Source organism: Amphiura filiformis, chromosome 11 (genome assembly GCF_039555335.1).
Source record: "Amphiura filiformis chromosome 11, Afil_fr2py, whole genome shotgun sequence".
In the NCBI taxonomy this organism is placed as follows: domain Eukaryota; kingdom Metazoa; phylum Echinodermata; class Ophiuroidea; order Amphilepidida; family Amphiuridae; genus Amphiura; species Amphiura filiformis.
In genome coordinates, this window is record NC_092638.1 from 6,350,076 (window position 1) to 6,367,815 (window position 17,740).

Consider the following 17,740-nt stretch of genomic DNA (forward strand, 5'->3'; position numbering starts at 1 on the left):
AATGTTATAATTAAGGCTTGGGAATTTCCAAGATGACATTTAGCTATTAATATTTGGGATCTCCCCCTGCTTGGTATATAAGAAAATGTAAACACATTATTATTCACAGTTTATAGTGTTGATCTGGGCTAGCTAGCTAATATGCTTACAGTCCAATTCCTTCAAAGAAAGGAAATTGCAAACCAGAAATATTTTATGTAGTCAAAGTACTACTATTTGCCAGTGTTGTCGGAGAAGATCTAGAATACGTCAAAGAACGTACTTCTTCCAAGAAAGGAATATATATTCTTCTGTCGACTTGCTGAAGTCTGGGTTTTGATTCAACGCAACTGTCAATATAAGTGGGGACAACTGCATCGCAGTCCTTCTTCCTGAAGATATTGTGTGAAAGGTGGGAATAGCACCATTTTTGAAGAAAGCAGCGCAAGGAGTTGAGTTTGGAGAAAACAGCGCAAGGAGTTACGTTTGGAGAAAGCAGCGCAAGGAGATAACGGGTTGGAGAAAGCAACGCCATATTTGTGTGAGGATTTCATAGGCAAGAATATTTATAAGTTACGCAAGTGTACACTGGATTTCGCTGATTTTCGCAGGACAAGTGAATAAGGATATATTACATCAGTCGTCCAGAACATTACAAGAACTCTAGGATCACCAACAAGAAGACAGCTGGTTAAGTACAGATAGAGTAAAACTGTCATTGTGTGATTTTATTGTATATGCGATATTGTTATTATATGTACCAATCATACTCTGTTTTCAATTAAAGACTTAGATTTTGTTCGCTTAATCAAACAGTGTATTTGTGTTGTGTATTCGTGTGAGTTCGGGTAAAAGGTGATTTTGGCCTTGAGTCAAGTACGACTCGTAACAAAATTGGGGGCTCGTCCGGGAAATACACTGTAAAAAAGTTGACATTATTATACTGAGTCTTGAAAGTGAAAGTACAGTATGGCAGAGTTCAAAGCAGAAGAGTTTCTTGAAACTATAAATTGGGAGAAGTTTGATAAGTTGAAGAAGCCTGATTTATTAGCATTTGCCAAACATTATGACTTGAAAGTAAAGCAAGCTACAAGAAAGCAAATAATCAAAAATGTCTTGATTGAGGTTTTGGTTGATGAAGAGTATTTTGAGGATTCCATTTTGGGCAAGAGAAAAGAGGTCGAAACTGAAATCGGTGGGGATTCGGCAGTTAAATTGAAAGAGTTGGAAATTCAATTAGAACTGAGGAAAATAGAAATGGACCAAAAAGAAAAACTGGAAATGATTAAGTTAGAGAATGAAAAACAGAAAATGGCTATGGAAGAAAACGCGCGCCATGAAAAGATGGCACTTGAGCACCAAATATTAGAAACGGAAGAAAAGGAAAAGGTAGCAAAATTGGAACTTGAAAAGCAAAAATTGGAAATGGAAGAAAAGGACAAATTAGCAAAACTAGAAATGGAAGAAAAGGACAGGCAAGCAAATTTGGAAGCACATTTGAAAGAAAGAGAAATTGAGGAAAAGTACAAGTTTGAACAAGAGAAGTTGGCAAAGCTAGGTGCCAAATACTCATCAAGTTTCTCCTCAAAGTCAGGGTTTGATGTTACAAAGTATGTGAAGCTTGTGCCTAAGTTCAAAGAAAAAGAAGTTGATGAGTATTTCCAACATTTTGAAAAGGTAGCTACAAACTTGAAATGGCCTAAAGAGCACTGGACCCTACTTTTACAAAGTAGTTTTGTGGGGACGGCCAGGGAAACTTACTCAGCTCTACCAATAGAGAAGTGTAACAATTATGAAGAAGTCAAACAGGCAGTCCTTAAGGCCTATGAACTGGTGCCTGAAGCATACAGACAAAAGTTCAGAGATTCAAGAAAGCAAGCAGATCAAACTCATGTAGAGTAAAAGAACAAATGTTTGACAGGTGGCTTGGTTCAAAAGAAGTCAAAGATGATTTCGGCCAACTTAAGCAATTGGTTCTTATAGAAGAGTTCAAAAAATGTGTCCACGCTGACATTAAAACCCACTTGGATGAAAGCGCTAGCAAAATTAAGACGCTAAGTGACGCGGCGACGATGGCTGACGATTATGGCTTAACGCACAAGTTGAATGCAAGTAAATTTAGTCATAACAGAAGTTACTCAAACAGGTTCAGCCATAACCAACCTAGAGCAAATCAGGGTGATATACAAGAAGGGAGATCTCAGTCTAATCACAGATCCTGGTCTAATTCACAGCATAGTGCTGGTGGTAGAGGGACCCCATGGAATACAGGTAGCAAACCAACAGGTGGGACTGAATTTAAATCCCATTTAATTTGCAATTTCTGTAAGAAAACAGGACATACAGTGACCACGTGTCGGACCTTAAAAGCCAAACAAGACGCACAAAAACAGCAGCAAACTGCTAGTAATACTGTAGGATGTGCAGTGTCGCTCGAGTCAAAGAAACAAGTCAGTCAAATCAAGAAACAAGAAGTCTCACAAAAGGGAGGTGACCCAGACAAGGTGTGTGAGGAATTTGAACCCATTAAGATTGTGCGAGATACGTGTTGTGCACGGTCTATGATTCTGGAAGGAACTTTGCCCTTTAATGAGGATAGTTCAGCTGGTAATGCTTTGATCTAGGGTATTGGGATGGAAATAATTAGTGTACCTCTCCACAAAATTAACTTGACATCTGACTTGGTTTCTGGTCCTGTAACCATAGGAGTTAGACATGAATTGCCAGTCAAAGGAGTGTCCATGTTGCTTGGAAATGACTTGGCAGGGGGGAAGGTTTTTCCTGACCCAATAGTTACAGATAAGCCCTGTTTGCAGGAAGATAGTAGTGAGGAAAAGGAGATATTTCCTGCATGTGCAGTTACGGGCAATGAGTAAGAAGGCCTCATTAGAAACAATTGAGGACAACCAAATTGATGACTTAGGCTACAATTTGGAAGACACATTTGTGTCAAAGTTGAATGAGAAAGACGATAAACTTCCTTCTCCTGGGGATAAAAATACCCCTAAAAATGACACAGCCTCTGAGCATGAACAAATTGGGGAAACATTGAGAGACCCATTAAGTCATGACAAGCTGATTCTGGAGCAACAAAATGACCCAGAACTCAAAGAGATCAATCAAAGGGCATTGACCCTAGAAGAAGCAGAACAAAATTCTGTCTGTTTTAATGCGCCTGTCACACTACACCGAATAGGTCTTCCGTACAAGAAACGGATGGTATTTTAGTAAATCCGTTGTTGTTCGTCAATGATCGTTTTATGTTCTTTTTATGTCCTGCTATCATCCGCAAAATGCGTTTCGTGTTAGGTGATGTTCGTTAAGTCTGTCGGCAAATTTTGTGCATGCACAAAACTTGAAACGGAGGGTACCGAATACACATGTTCGGTATTTATCCGATGTGTGTTCGTATGGTGCTGCATATTGCCGGAGTTTGTTCGCTCTCCTTTCGTTAATGTTCGTTCTTTGTTCGTTGCACTCGGCCCGTGTGCGTTGCAAATACGTTCCTGTGAGGCCTTCACCCCCAAATATTCTTCCGAACTGGTGATTTCGCCACCGGATAGCATATTTTTTGTATTCGGTGATGTACGTTGACCCAGACCGTGTTAGTGTCACACTACACCGGATCGGTCTTCCGTACAAGAAACGGATGGTATTTTAGCAAATCCGTTAGTGTTCGTCAATGTTCGTTTTATGTTCTTCATATGTCCTGCTATTATCCGCCAAATGCGTTTCGTGTTAGGTGATATTTGTTTAGTCCGTCGACACTCCGTTTCAAGTTTTGTGCATGCACAAGACTTGAAACGGAGTGTGCCGAATACACATATTCGGAAGTTGTCCGATGTGTGTTCGTACTGTCCTGTATATATGGTCAATTCCAACGAAAGCGGGACAAAATTCTCTCTATGTTAACTTTCCACTTTAAAATGTCATTAATAAAGGAAATCACGTTATTGATGGAGCATATCATGTCACGTCCAATGTGCTCTCTTTGTGCATATAGGCCTTTACTAGCAAGTCATACCAGGGGACAAGTTATGATAGCTTAAATGAATTGGCGTTACCCACGAATTCAAAGATAAAGCACCATATATGTCATTGAATGTCCTTCAATGAAAATGAAATTATTACCGTTAGAAAGACGTTTGCATGATCTCTCATCATATGTAAAACGATTGAATTCCACCAAAGTTTGTGGACTCTAGAGGCCATTAAGTCAATTTGGCTAATAATTTTGTTACCCGCGTATCAAAAATAAAATGATCGTTCTGAAAAATGTTAAGTGAATATGCCATAAATGACTATATCATGAAACGAAGTTTCGTTCTATAATTCTGAGGTCCAAGTGATTATTTTATGCAAATACGTTTTACCCATAAAATTCCATAAAATCAAATTTGACGTTACCCACGTATCAACTGTCCCACAGTATTTTTTGTGGGACATGAGAGCACCTCAGACGTATCGAATTGCATTCTGAATACGAAGCATGTCTTTCTGATATCAAATAATTTTCATTTTTGAAATTCACGATATAATACAAATTTTATGACAAATTATTAAAATTTGATATTTTTCAATTTTTGATATATACCAGTCCTCGAAATAAATTTTATAAATCTAATGATATATTCTTAAAGTGTATGTAGCTGGGAGGAAAAGCCGACGATCAATTGAACATTTTGACCTTTTATATTGAAAATATGGATTTTTCCCAAAAAGACCTTTTTTTTTTTGGTTTTTTGGGAAAAAATTCATATCTTCAATACGAAAGGTCACAATTTTCAATTGATCGTCGGCTTTTCATCCCACCTACATACACTTTAAGTATAAATCATCAGATTTATAAAGTTTACTTCAAGTACTGTTAAATATCAAAAATATCATTTTTAATGATTTGCCATAAAATGTGTATTACATTGCGAATTTCAAAAAATCAAAATTAGTTGATATCAGAAGGACATTTTTCGTATTCAGAATGCAATTCGGTATGTCTGATGTGCTCTAAGGTCCCACAATAAATACTGTCCAAACGTTCATACCCCTTCCCTTAACTCTTCTCAAATTAGCCCCAAATCATAATTTATTATATGCACGTGTAGCAAACACCAATGGGAATAATTGCACGTTGTTTGCGGAGCCTAAATTTGGTTTGATTTTATTTCACAATAATTCTAAGGTGAGAATTTTGACCTGACATTTTCTTTTTGGATTTCCAATTTAAATTCATTGATATGTGATATTTTGAATAAATATGCTTACGCTTACCTTCCTGCAACACTTGCCGGTATCATTAAGCATCTGCTGATAACCAACATTTTAGCTGAAACAGTCCCTTCCTATCATTTTTGAACAAAATATGGTTCAAAAGTACGTACACTACGCGTATATGATGGCACAGCGAGGTAATGAAGAGCGCTATTTACGGCGGGGTATCTATTGTAAGCTATTAGGGTAGGCCTATAATATATCTTCCCGCAAGTGACAAGATGTGTCAAGCAGGTGCATACATAAGGGCGGTATATTCAAACGGTATTATCTGGATCATTGAGTATCGATTGCGCACGTATACAGTAACACGGATGTGTGTGGTCATCCCTAGGTTTTGACATGAATTACAAATGACGTCGTGAGTGACCCAGCGTTTTCATTTTATTATTACAAAATTAATCGTCGTTTGTCACTAGTCCTAAGAGTTGTACCAGTTCAATTCATCAAAATTAATTTGTATTAAATGAAAAACAAACAGACAAGTAGAGTCATATGTCTTTCTATGACTATATTCCTACCAAAATCGGATTTTCAATACACTAGAAACGTGTTGATATGTATATCTTTGAAAATCGCCGAGTGTTAACCACAGTCACCGTGACACAGTAGGCATCTTTAGCATTCATAGTGCAATTGGCAGTGGTTCGAACCCTGGTGAAAATTTTAGTATTTTTTATTCTTTTTACTAATGCGCTGTGCCGTTTTTCAAACACGCCCCTGAATGAAATTGATGGGCAAGTACCCTTAAGTCTAGCACTAGTGCCAACTAGCATGATTTTTGTCTTATCAGAGTTAAGGAACATCTTATTCGTACGCATCCAAATCATAAGCTTTTCAAGATCACATCTTAATTTACCTGCAATATCACGAGCATCATCCCCACTAACAGACAGTGTGGTATCATCAGCATACATTGAAATATAACCATGCTTAACTACTTTACACATGCTATTAATAAAAATGGTGAATAATAATGGCCCAAGTATGCTACCTTGAGGAACACCTGAATTTACTGGAAGTTCATTGGATAAAGCTCCATTAAAAGACACTCGTTGTGTTCTATCATCTAAGTAAGAACGAAACCATTTAACTGTGTGGTCAGTTGCGCCCATTTCATGTAATTTATTCAACAACATATCATGATTGACTGTATCAAACGCCTTACGCAAATCAACAAAGGCTACACCAGTCATTTTACCTGAATTCATATTGCTCAACCAGTAATCTGTCATTTCAGTTAGCGCCGTCTCTGTTGAATGAAATGGACGAAAACCTGACTGATGTTGGTTAATCAAATTGTGCTCACTGAGAAATGTATAAACATGTTTATGAACAGCCTTTTCGATGATCTTACTTACACAGGAAAGAATGGAAATTGGCCTATAATTATTAGTGCTGTTTAAATCGCCACCTTTGTGAAGGGGAACAACCCTCGCTACTTTCCATACGTTTGGAAAAACACCTGTATATAAAGACATATTCATAATATGTATATTCGTCTCAGGTTTTGACAGCAGTACCGTCCGTGATCATGATGCAATTTAGTTTTACGTGTTGACTTCGGCTTGAGTTAAAAATTAATGTATAGCCTAAATTTTGAATTAGAATTTTATGAATTAAAATACGGAATCGTAGGGCAAAATTCTTCGATTTGAGAGTACTCTCAAATGAGCGATTTTATGGATTTGAGAGACTCTCATATTGGACAATTCTTCGATCTGTGAGTACTCTCAAACGAGGGTTTTCCTGGATTTGAGAGATTCTCAAACAGGACATTTCATCGATTTGAGTAAAGCAACTCTCAGATCAAGGAAGTCCTTTGCTCACATGAACCAAGTTAAACCAAAGTATTCTATTTATACTTTGGTTAAACTTTCCCATTGTTGAAAGTGAAAAAACAAAGTGGAATCGCAACTACCGTTTAATTTTTACTGCGATACCCAATTTAACTTTTTGTCCACGAGGCACCGTGTATTTTGAATGAGAGCACACTACATGTATATGCGGAATAAAGACACCAGATCTGAAACTGACTTTAACTTAAATCAATGTTCATCTTTGCGTTCTTTCAATTCGTTTTTTCGGTTCAAAATAACTTTCTAACATTACCACCATACCTCACCGACTCCATCTATTTTCTATTTCCTGCAATATGTCCAACTTACTGGATATTTTGAAATTCACACCAATTCAATTTGCACACATTTCCTTTCGACATTTTAATAACCCTCCCATAAATTTGTATGTTTCTTTTATTAAGAATGGACATTTTTTTGAAAAAGTAAATGTGAAAAACAACAAAGTAATGTTTCTTCTACGTAAACAACAAGACCATGGACAATAAAACTTTGGGTACCCCGATCCACTTCAGTGCCAATGAGGTTAAGAAAATGGCAGTTGGTCCAAATATACCTTACATAGCGTGCGCTGACATTCAAAATTTAGATGTCTTGTCGACCAACATTAAAATGGGGTGCCGCTATAATGTGTTCAACAGAACGGTAAGTGCTAATTACCTAGTTTTTCATACAATGTCACCAATGGATATAACATTATAAAACTTAAAAAGTTCAACCTGGTTATAAAATAAAGATCGATTCTTTGCACTATTGCACTTTTTTGACTCACCCTGTAATAATATGCACGGGAGTCCATGCATGACATCATCATGTAATGGACGTCGGTTCACATTAGAATTCACAGATGATGCAATCTAATTGTCTCATGTAATCGTATTGATTTGATTTAACATATTTACTATGACCATTGTCCATTAGACCGAGTAAAAAAATAAACAAGATTAGCGTCCCCGTCCTCCTCCTTTTTTGGAGATTTTTCTTTATTTTTCTTTTTTTTTTTTGTGTAAATTTTTATTTCTTCCCAATGATGTCTGAGAAGATGAAAGTTTGTATACAGCCTTGCAAATGTATTAGACACATGTCAGAAGAGTTTTGTGATCACAGGAGGGGCCTTCCAAAGCAACAAAATAAAAAGTGCCTCTTCCTCATTTTCGGATATCATTCACAACGCCGAATACACAAAATAAGGTGTTAAATATGGGTATTTAGAGCAGTTTGACCAGTTTCATAAAAAAAAAAGCCCATCCTCTTTCTCTTTTGTCAAAACACCCGGACGCTAAACATGTTTTTATTTTAACTTGGCCTTATTTAGGCCCTATTTGTATGCATGTATCATTATTTAATATGCACAATTCCGAAAATTAAAACAAGATACCGTAGTTATATTATCACAAATTAGCAATAATTTTGTATAAAAGAAACCTTTCAATGTGCCTATAGATTTTGTATCAAATGCAGTTTTCAATCATATTAGGAACATGTTTAATTGTTCTGTGAGTAGTGCTCAGTTGAATTTAATTGAAAGATATGAATGTCCTTTGATGTTTACATCACAAAGTTGGTCAATTAAACAAAGAATTACTTGAAGAAGCGAAGGATCACGCAATCACAACACTTTTTGGCAGTCTCTTTGTATCACAAAATGAGATTTAAGACACTAGCAGCTACTAGCAAACTTGATTATTTAAACAAAAACTTAGACTCTCACTGTGACATGTTCCAGATATTAAAGTCTCTTGCTTGAGAAAACACAACTCAATATTTGGTGTGTCCACCCCCTACCAGCTCAAGGTCATGTACGCGACATGACATTCCTTCGACCAGGTTTGCCCAGGTTTCTTGTGGTAATATCTCGCCAGCAAGCAATGAGGGCGTGTCTATAAGTTCCTGCAGGGTGATTGGTTGGTTGTCCATGTTACCTATTCTGCGGGATACTTCTACCCAAACGTTCTCTATAGGGATCATATTCGGGCTTTAAGCCGACCAGTCCAGGTGTTCTACATTCTCATTTTCAAGGAATTCCCTCACGCGTAAGGCTCTGTGCGCCGTGGTGCTGTCATCTTCGATCACGAAATTGTTCCCGAAGTCTTTTCTTTCAAACGGAAGCATAACTGTATCAAGAACATGCAGGTATTCATGCTGGTTCATGTGTCCTTCTAGCATGTAGAGATGAGATTTCGACTTACTGTGAAATGTTCCCCATACTATGATTCCATCTTTCTGGACTCTAGGCATGATACAATCCTCAAGTATGGCTTGACCAACCTGCCAGTCTTCGGACCTTTAATCGGCCATCTTGTCTGTAGAGGAGGAATTGGGGGCATCGCCACTGAAGATCACATTACGCCAGTGGCCTACTGTCAAATTCCTATGTCTCTGTGGCCAAAGCAAGGGCGCATGCCGATGTCTTTGCAGAAGTATCTGCTTACTAACCGGTCTATTGTTCACAACTTTCCAGGTAACAGACGCGGACCTCAGCCATTCTGTTCGTAACCGAGATGCCGTGCGGCCATTGCGGTAAAGTCTCAGGAAAGATCGGCTTTCCATGGCGGTTGTCATTCGGGGCCGACCTGACCTTAATCTAGGTGTAGTAATTCCGGTCTCTCGACGTCTCTTCAAAATTTTCGGGACTGCACCTTATGTAATTCCTAAAGCGGCACCAATATCCACCTGTTTGTAGCCGCAATTACGTAAGTCAATGACGCGGGTGTATAAATCTGCGCTCAACTCGCACCCCATGATCAGAAATATCGTATACAACAGGCAGATGAAACAAGATAAAGGTGGTTTCTCCACACGGTAATGCAAAAGCCAATGTAACCTATGAACCCGGGGGGCACTCCAACTTTGGAGGTGACGCGTATGTAGGGCTGTTAAGACCCCCTTTTTCAGCGTTGCTGTCACCCAAAGACCCCATATTTTTTTACAAACACATGCTCTGTCACCCAAAGACCCCATATTTTTTCATTTGTCTGTCACCCAAAGACCCTTACATGTTCAATTTGAACAGCAACTTTCATTTATCACTGATTTTGTTTGAAAAAAAAAGAAATTTGAAGCCATTTAGAACTACAAATTCGATTTTCGAGGTTTCATTGGCGCTGTTTTGGCTCTCACCCAAAGATTCCATTTAAAAAAATGGTCATGTTCTCACCCAATGACCCCATATTTTTCACATTTTGCTCTCACCGAATGCCAAAAATCATGCTCTCACCCAATGACCCCCATATTTTTTACATGTTGCTCTCACCGAATGCCCCTTAGTGCGGAAGTGCCAGCCCTACACCTATATCCATTTCATATTGAAGTCCCCGCCCCCGGGCCTATGAATCATATCGCTAAGATAACTGCGAAAAGGATGACCGAAGGTTCATTGGTCAGGCATAAGAAGCCATAGTCTACTGTAGTAGACCAGTTTAATTTATCATTCCCTAATCTCTCTGACCTGACCATTTTTTCTCTGGGCAGGGCAGTCACTGGAGATGTGATGTGTTTCGTCATAGATTTTAAATGGTTTCATGCATGGAAACGTATGAATTGTTTACCAAAAAAAAGGGAATGCAGCGCAGTCTAAAGAAGCCATTGAACTGCATTACGTATTGTGTGATATGGAATGGTACCTAAGACTTGCCAGTCACCCGTGATCTATTTTGCATGGCTCTCGGGGCAATGATGGTAAGAAATCTGCACTTAAAAATAGGATTATGCAAAAAAATAACAATATTCCAAACTTTTGTCCATGACTGTAACATGACAGTAAGCTACATCTTCTGTAGATCTGTCAGCATACCTCCATGTCCTTTTAACATACTGACATTTGCTGGCCTGCCAATAATGTCATAATGTTAAATAGATATACTTAGTGATTACAGTTACCCAGGGACAGTTACTCATATACTGGAACTACATCTTCTCTGGATATAAACAAATTCAAAGTATAGACCTCTGGCAAGGCAACCGTTACACGGAATACCCTCACTTACGATCATTGGGTAAACCGATCATCAGACGGATATATATATATCTTTACCATCAGTCCGTCCGATCATCATTCGATTACATTGCAATATTTTTTCATGAAACCAAAATTTATGGAAAAAATCAGGAAAACTGTCACCATCATTGTTTCTCGTTTCAGGTTCTGACTCTTCAGTACAATAATTGACAACATGATTGACGGAGGGTTGTTTAAAAATTAAAATAACAAGCGATGTTTACAGTTGACTCAAATGTTAGACTTACCCAATGTTAGTTGTCTGTAATGTAGCGAGCAGAATACAAACTACAATCAGCACACCTATCATGCCTATTACTGTCTTCCTTAAAATCGCCATTCTGGAGGCAATAAGCATACATGTATAATGTAATGAATATGTTAGAAAATAAAAACATTCTCTAGCAGCTTGTAGCAACTACTCGACCATACCATTCGGCCACCTCCATCTCCATGTTTTACAGCTTTGGATGTGTTTACATTATTGCATTAACATGGAATCGAGTTGTTTCAGTCATAGTCATGTTAAAGCCATATTATAACATTTTCAAACAAAATAGATTAGCATTTCTTTGCCATAAAATAATGGCTTTTACTGTCAGATATATCCCCTTTTATTTTTGAGCCGAACAACTACGGCAAAGCAAAGAAAATTGGAATTTACTACCAGCGCACATGTCGCCAATACGTACCACTCCTTCGGTCATGTTATACAGGGTTCAAAAGAAATAACTCCCCCCCTAAAATTACAAAACATTTCTTTGCATAACTTGACATGTATTTTGTTGATTTGAAAAATTCAAAAAGCTGTGAATAGAGGAATCGTTTTGCAACCCTCTCAAAGTTGTTTCATTTGCAAAAACAATATTTTTGGTCAAAAATAATCACATTTTCCAAAAATGATGCTTTTAGAAAAAGTTGCACTTTACGACATTATGTGCAAAACGTTCTCGATATTAATGTTAAGGTTGATTTAATTCTTGGTTTTTTCCTTCACCTTTCTGTCTCTGATCCTTCAGGCACCGATGCAACCATAATTCAGTGCAAAACAAAGATTTTTTGAACTTAATTTTGACGTAAAATGAGATTTTCTTTGAAGTTTTTAATCAGCAGTTGTTTCAAAATTGGTAAATCACTAGAAAGAGAAATGAGCTCTCCACGCATACATTTGACTAAAAGGGTGAACATTTACCTGTATTGAGTCGGTTGAAACATCTTGCATTTTGATTTAAAATGATGGCTTTCTTGGATAAATGTGTAACACGCATGATGTGGCCACAATAGATTGGCTGCATGCAGTTAATTGGCTGGATGCTGGCTTTCAACCTCCAATCTCTGTAGGCCATTTTTTCTTTTCATGTACGCCTTTATTCAAGAGAGCCGTTGCTATAGATCTTTGCAACTGTTTTAGTCTACCATTTGCAAACAAATTTTTCATCCCTTCTAGCCAACGAAAGAAATAAGCATTACACTACAAACCTTATTTCTACTCCTATAGTGATTTTACCAATTTTGAAACACCGACTGAAAATCCCATTCATGTCAAAATCCATGTAAATGAATCATTGTTTTATACTGAAAGATGATTGCGTGGGTGACTGAGTAACTGGATACATAAAATTTAAGAAAATAAACTAACAATTAAATCATTCAAAACATTGATCACGTTTATATCGAGAACGTTTTTGTACATTACATGTATAGGATGTTGAAAAGTGCAACTTTTTCTGAAAGCATCATTTTTGGAAAATGTGATAATTTTTGACCAACAAAAATGATTTTCAAAAAAAGAAGAAAATTGTGAGGGTAGGAAAAAGATTCCTCTATTCACAGGTTTTTTAATTTTTCAAATCAACCAAATGTATGTTAAGTTATGCAAAGAAATGTTTTGCAATTTTAGGGGGGGAGTTATTTCTTTTGAACCCTTTATAAGAAAATGAAAACACAATTATTGTCACAGTTTATAGTGTTGATCTGGGCTAGCTAGCTAATATGCTTACAGTCCAATTCCTTCAAAGAAAGGAAATTGCAAACCAGAGATATTTTATGTAGTCAAAGTACTACTATTTGCCAGTGTTGTCGGAGAAGATCTAGAATACGTCAAAGAACGTACTTCTGCCAAGAAAGGAAATATATTCTTCTGTCGACTTGCTGAAGTCTGGTGTTTTGATTCAACGCAACTGTCAAAATAAGTGGGGACAACTGCATCGCAGTCCTGCTTCCTGAAGATATTATGTGAAAGGTGGAAATAGCACCAAGTTTGGAGAAAGCAGCGCAAGGAGTAAAGAGATTTGGAGAACTGCGCAAGGAGTTTAGTATTGGAGAACGGCGCAGGGAGTTTAGTATTTGGAGATCTGCGCAAGGAGTTATAAACGCGTTTGGAGAACGACGCAAGGAGTTTAGTACTTGGGAGAAAGTAACGCCATTTTCGTATGAGGATTTTATACGCAAGGATTTATAAATGCAAGTGTACTATGGACTTCGCTGATTTTCGCAGGACACGTGATTAAGGATATATACATCAGCCGTCCAGAACATTGCAAGAACTCTAGAATCACCAACAAGAAGAAGAATGCTGGCTAAGTACCAATAAGTTAAATTAATCATTGTGATTGTGTGATTATTTTATATGTGCATTTGTTGTCATATATTGTACAAATCATATAGTGCTTTCAATTAAAGACTTAGATATTGTTAGCTTAATCAAACAGTGTAGTTGTGTTGTGCATTCGTGTGAGTTCGGGTAAAAGGTGATTTTGGCCTTGACTTTGTACGACTCGTAACAAAATTGGGGGCTCGTCCGGGAAATACACTGTAAAAAAAGTTGACATTATTATACTGAGTCTTGAAAGTGAAAGTACAGTATGGCAGAGTTCAAAGCAGAAGAGTTTCTTGAAACTATAAATTGGGAGAAGTTTGATGAGTTGAAGAAGCCTGATTTATTAGCATTTGCCAAACATTATGACTTGAAAGTAAAGCAAGCTACAAGAAAGAATCAAAAATGCCTTGATTGATGTTTTGGTCGGGGAAGATATTTTTGATGAATCCTATTTGGAAGAGAAACTTGCAGTAGACACTGAAATTGGTGGGGACTCGGCATTGAAATTGAAAGAGTTGGAAATTCAATTAGAAATGAAGAAAATGGAAATGGACCAAAAGAAAATAGAAATGGACCAAAAAGAAAAACTGGAAATGATCAAGTTAGAGAATGAAAAACAAGAAAAGATAGCTCTTGAACAACAAAAACTAGACATGGAAAACAAGAAATTAGAAATGGAAGACAAGAAATTAGAAATGGAAGACAAAGCACGCCACGAAAAGATGGCACTTGAACACCAAAAATTGGAAATGGAAGAAAAGGAAAAGCAAACAAAATTGCAAATGGAAACACATTTGAAAGAAAAAGAAATTGAGGAAAAGTACAAGTTTGAACAAGAGAAGTTGGCAAAGCTAGGTGACAAATACTCATCAAGTTTCTCCTCAAAGTCAGGGTTTGATGTTACAAAGTATGTAAAGCGTGTGCCTAAATTCAAAGAGAAAGAAGTTGACGAGTACTTTCAACATTTTGAAAAGGTAGCTACAAATTTGAAATGGCCTCCAGAGCATTGGACCCTACTGTTACAAAGTAGTTTTGTGGGGAAGGCCAGGAAACTTACTCAGCTCTACCAATAGAGAAGTGTAATAATTATGAAGAAGTCAAACAGGCAGTCCTTAAGGCCTATGAACTGGTGCCTGAAGCATACAGACAAAAGTTCAGAGATTCAAGAAAGCAAGCAGATCAAACCCATGTAGAATTTGCTAGAGTAAAAGAACAAATGTTTGACAGGTGGCTTGGTTCAAAAGAAGTCAAAGATGATTTCGGCCAACTTAAGCAATTGGTTCTTATAGAAGAGTTCAAGAAATGTGTCCATGCTGACATTAAAACCCATTTAGATGAAAGCGCTAGCAAAATTAACACACTTAGTGAGGCGGCGACGATGGCTGACGATTATGGCTTAACGCACAAGTTGAATGCAAGTAAATTTAGTCATAACAGAAGTTACTCAAACAGGTTCAGCCATAACCGACCTAGAGCAAGTCAGGGTGGTACACAAGAAGGGAGATCTCAGTCTACTCACAAATCCTGGTCTAATTCACAGCATAGTGCTGGTGGTAGAGGGACCCCATGGAGTTCAGGTACCAAACCAACAGGTGGGACTGAATTTAAATCCCAATTATTTTGCAATTTCTGTAAGAAACCAGGACATACAGTGACCACGTGTCGGACCTTAAAAGCCAAACAAGATGCACAAAAACAGCAGCAAACTGCTAGTAATACTGTAGGATGTGCAGTGTCACTTAAGTCAAAGAAACAAGTCAGTGAAATCAAGAAACAAGAATTCCCACAAATGGGAGGTGAGACAGACGAGGTGTGTGAGGAATTTGAACCATTTGTGTTAGAGGGAGTAGTATCACTAGGTGATAATGGTAGTCCAAAGCCCATTAAGATTGTGCGAGATACATGTTGTGCACGGTCTATGATTCTGGAAGGAACTTTGCCCTTTAATGAGGATAGTTCAGCTGGTAATGCTTTGATCCAGGGTATTGGGATCGAAATAATTAGTGTACCTCTCCACATAATTAACTTGACATCTGACTTGGTTTCTGGTCCTGAAACCATAGGAGTTAGACATGAATTGCCAGTCAAAGGAGTGTCCATGTTGCTAGGAAATGATCTGGCAGGGGGGAAGGTTTTCCTGACCCATTAGTTACAGATAAGCCCTGTTTACAGGATGATAATAGTGAGGAAAAGGAGATATTTCCTGCATGTGCAGTGACACGGGCAATGAGTAAGAGAGCCTCTGTAGAAACAATTGAGGACAACCAAATTGATGACTTAGGCTACAATTTGGAAGGCACATTTGTCTCAAAGTTGAATGAGAAAGAAGATAAACTTCCTTCTCCAGGGGATAAAAATACCCCTCAAAATGACACAGCCTCTGAGCATGAACAAATTGGGGAAACCATGAAAGACCCATTAAGTCATGACAAGCTAATTCTGGAGCAACAAAATGACCCAGAACTCAAAGAGATCAATCACAGGGCATTGACCCTAGAAGAAGCAGAACAAAATTCTGTCTGTTTTTACAAACAAGATGATGTGCAAATGAGAAAGTGGCGCCCGCCTGATGTACCTGCCGACGAAGAGTGGAAGGTAGTGCACCAAATTGTGGTACCAAAAGTCTACCACACTGAAGTTATTAACATAGCACATGATAGTCCCATGGCAGGGCATTTGGGTGTTAAGAAAACTCATGAAAGAATTCTGAGACATTTCTGGTGGCCCACTCTCAGAAAAGATGTTTCTGAATATTGCAAAACATGTCACATATGCCAAGTAGTAGGGAAGCCAAATCAGAAAATACCTCCTGCTCCATTAAAGCCAATTCCAGCCTTTGATGAACCATTTTAGTAGGGTTATTATTGATTGTGTAGGCCCCCTACCAAAGACTAAGTCAGGTAATCAATACCTTCTGACAATTATGTGCGCATCAACACGCTTTCCTGAAACCATACCCTTGAGAAATATTAAAGCAGTGACTATAGTGAAAGCTTTAACTAAGTTCTTCACATTTGTGGGGCTCCCCAAGTCCATACAGTCAGATCAAGGATCAAACTTTACTTCTGGAGTATTTCAGCAGGTCATGTATCAATTAGGTATAGAACAGTATACCTCAAGTGCTTACCATTGCATCCAGAATCACAAGGTGCACTAGAAAGGTTCCATCAAACGTTGAAAAACATGATCAGGACATATTGTTTGGAATTTCAAAGGCACTGGGATGAGGGAGTGCACTTGTTGTTGTTTGCTGCTAGGGAAGCTGTTCAGGAAACCTTGGGATTTAGTCCTTTTGAGTTAGTGTTTGGACACACAGTGCGCGGGCCCTTAAAGTTGTTGAAAGAAAAGTGGCTCAATGAGAAATCAGATATCAATTTATTGGATTATGTCTCCAATTTTAAGTATAGGCTTAACAGAGCAACTGATATCGCCAAAGAAAACTTGAAACAGGGTCAGGCCAAAATTAAACAATGGTATGATCAACATGCCAGAGAAAGAGTGTTCAATCCAGGTGACAAAGTTCTAGTATTGTTTCCAATTCCAGGACACCCATTGCAAGCCAGATATCATGGCCCATGTGAGGTAGAGTCAAAAGTGGGTGAAGTAGATTATATTACCAATACTCCTGGTAGACGCAAGAGCAGGCAGTTATGCCACATAAATATGCTCAAAGAGTATGTTGAAAGAAGTGACAGTGGCATTTCAAAACCTGTGTGTACAGTAAAACATGCTGATAATGTAGACAAACATGCCGATGTAGACAAAATCGCCAATGTAGACAAGAGTAAAGATGACAATTCTGATGTCACATTTGACCAGGATAAAGAGCTGGAGCACAAGGAGTATAATGTAAAATTGAACAATTCTGATGTGCTCACTAATTTGGACTCAAAGTTAGGTCATCTTTCTCAAGATCAACAAAGTCAAATTGCAAATTTGATTCACAAATTTGACAATATATTTCCTGATACGCCAAGTAGAACAAATGCTGCATTTCATGATGTAGATGTTGGTGATACAAAACCAATCAAGCAGCAT

General features: G+C 37.9%; 1 protein-coding gene across 1 annotated transcript in view; it reads right to left on the minus strand.

Annotated features, from left to right (window-relative positions):
* LOC140164276 (galactose-3-O-sulfotransferase 2-like) overlaps nucleotides 1–17,740 on the minus strand; it is a 28,541-nt gene that overhangs the window by 3,214 nt on the left and 7,587 nt on the right. Inside the window, exon 2 of the mRNA XM_072187544.1 lies at nucleotides 11,352–11,444. Coding sequence (XP_072043645.1) covers nucleotides 11,352–11,443 — 92 coding nt within the window. The 5' untranslated portion in view covers nucleotide 11,444. The remainder of the gene's footprint in view (nucleotides 1–11,351; nucleotides 11,445–17,740) is intronic.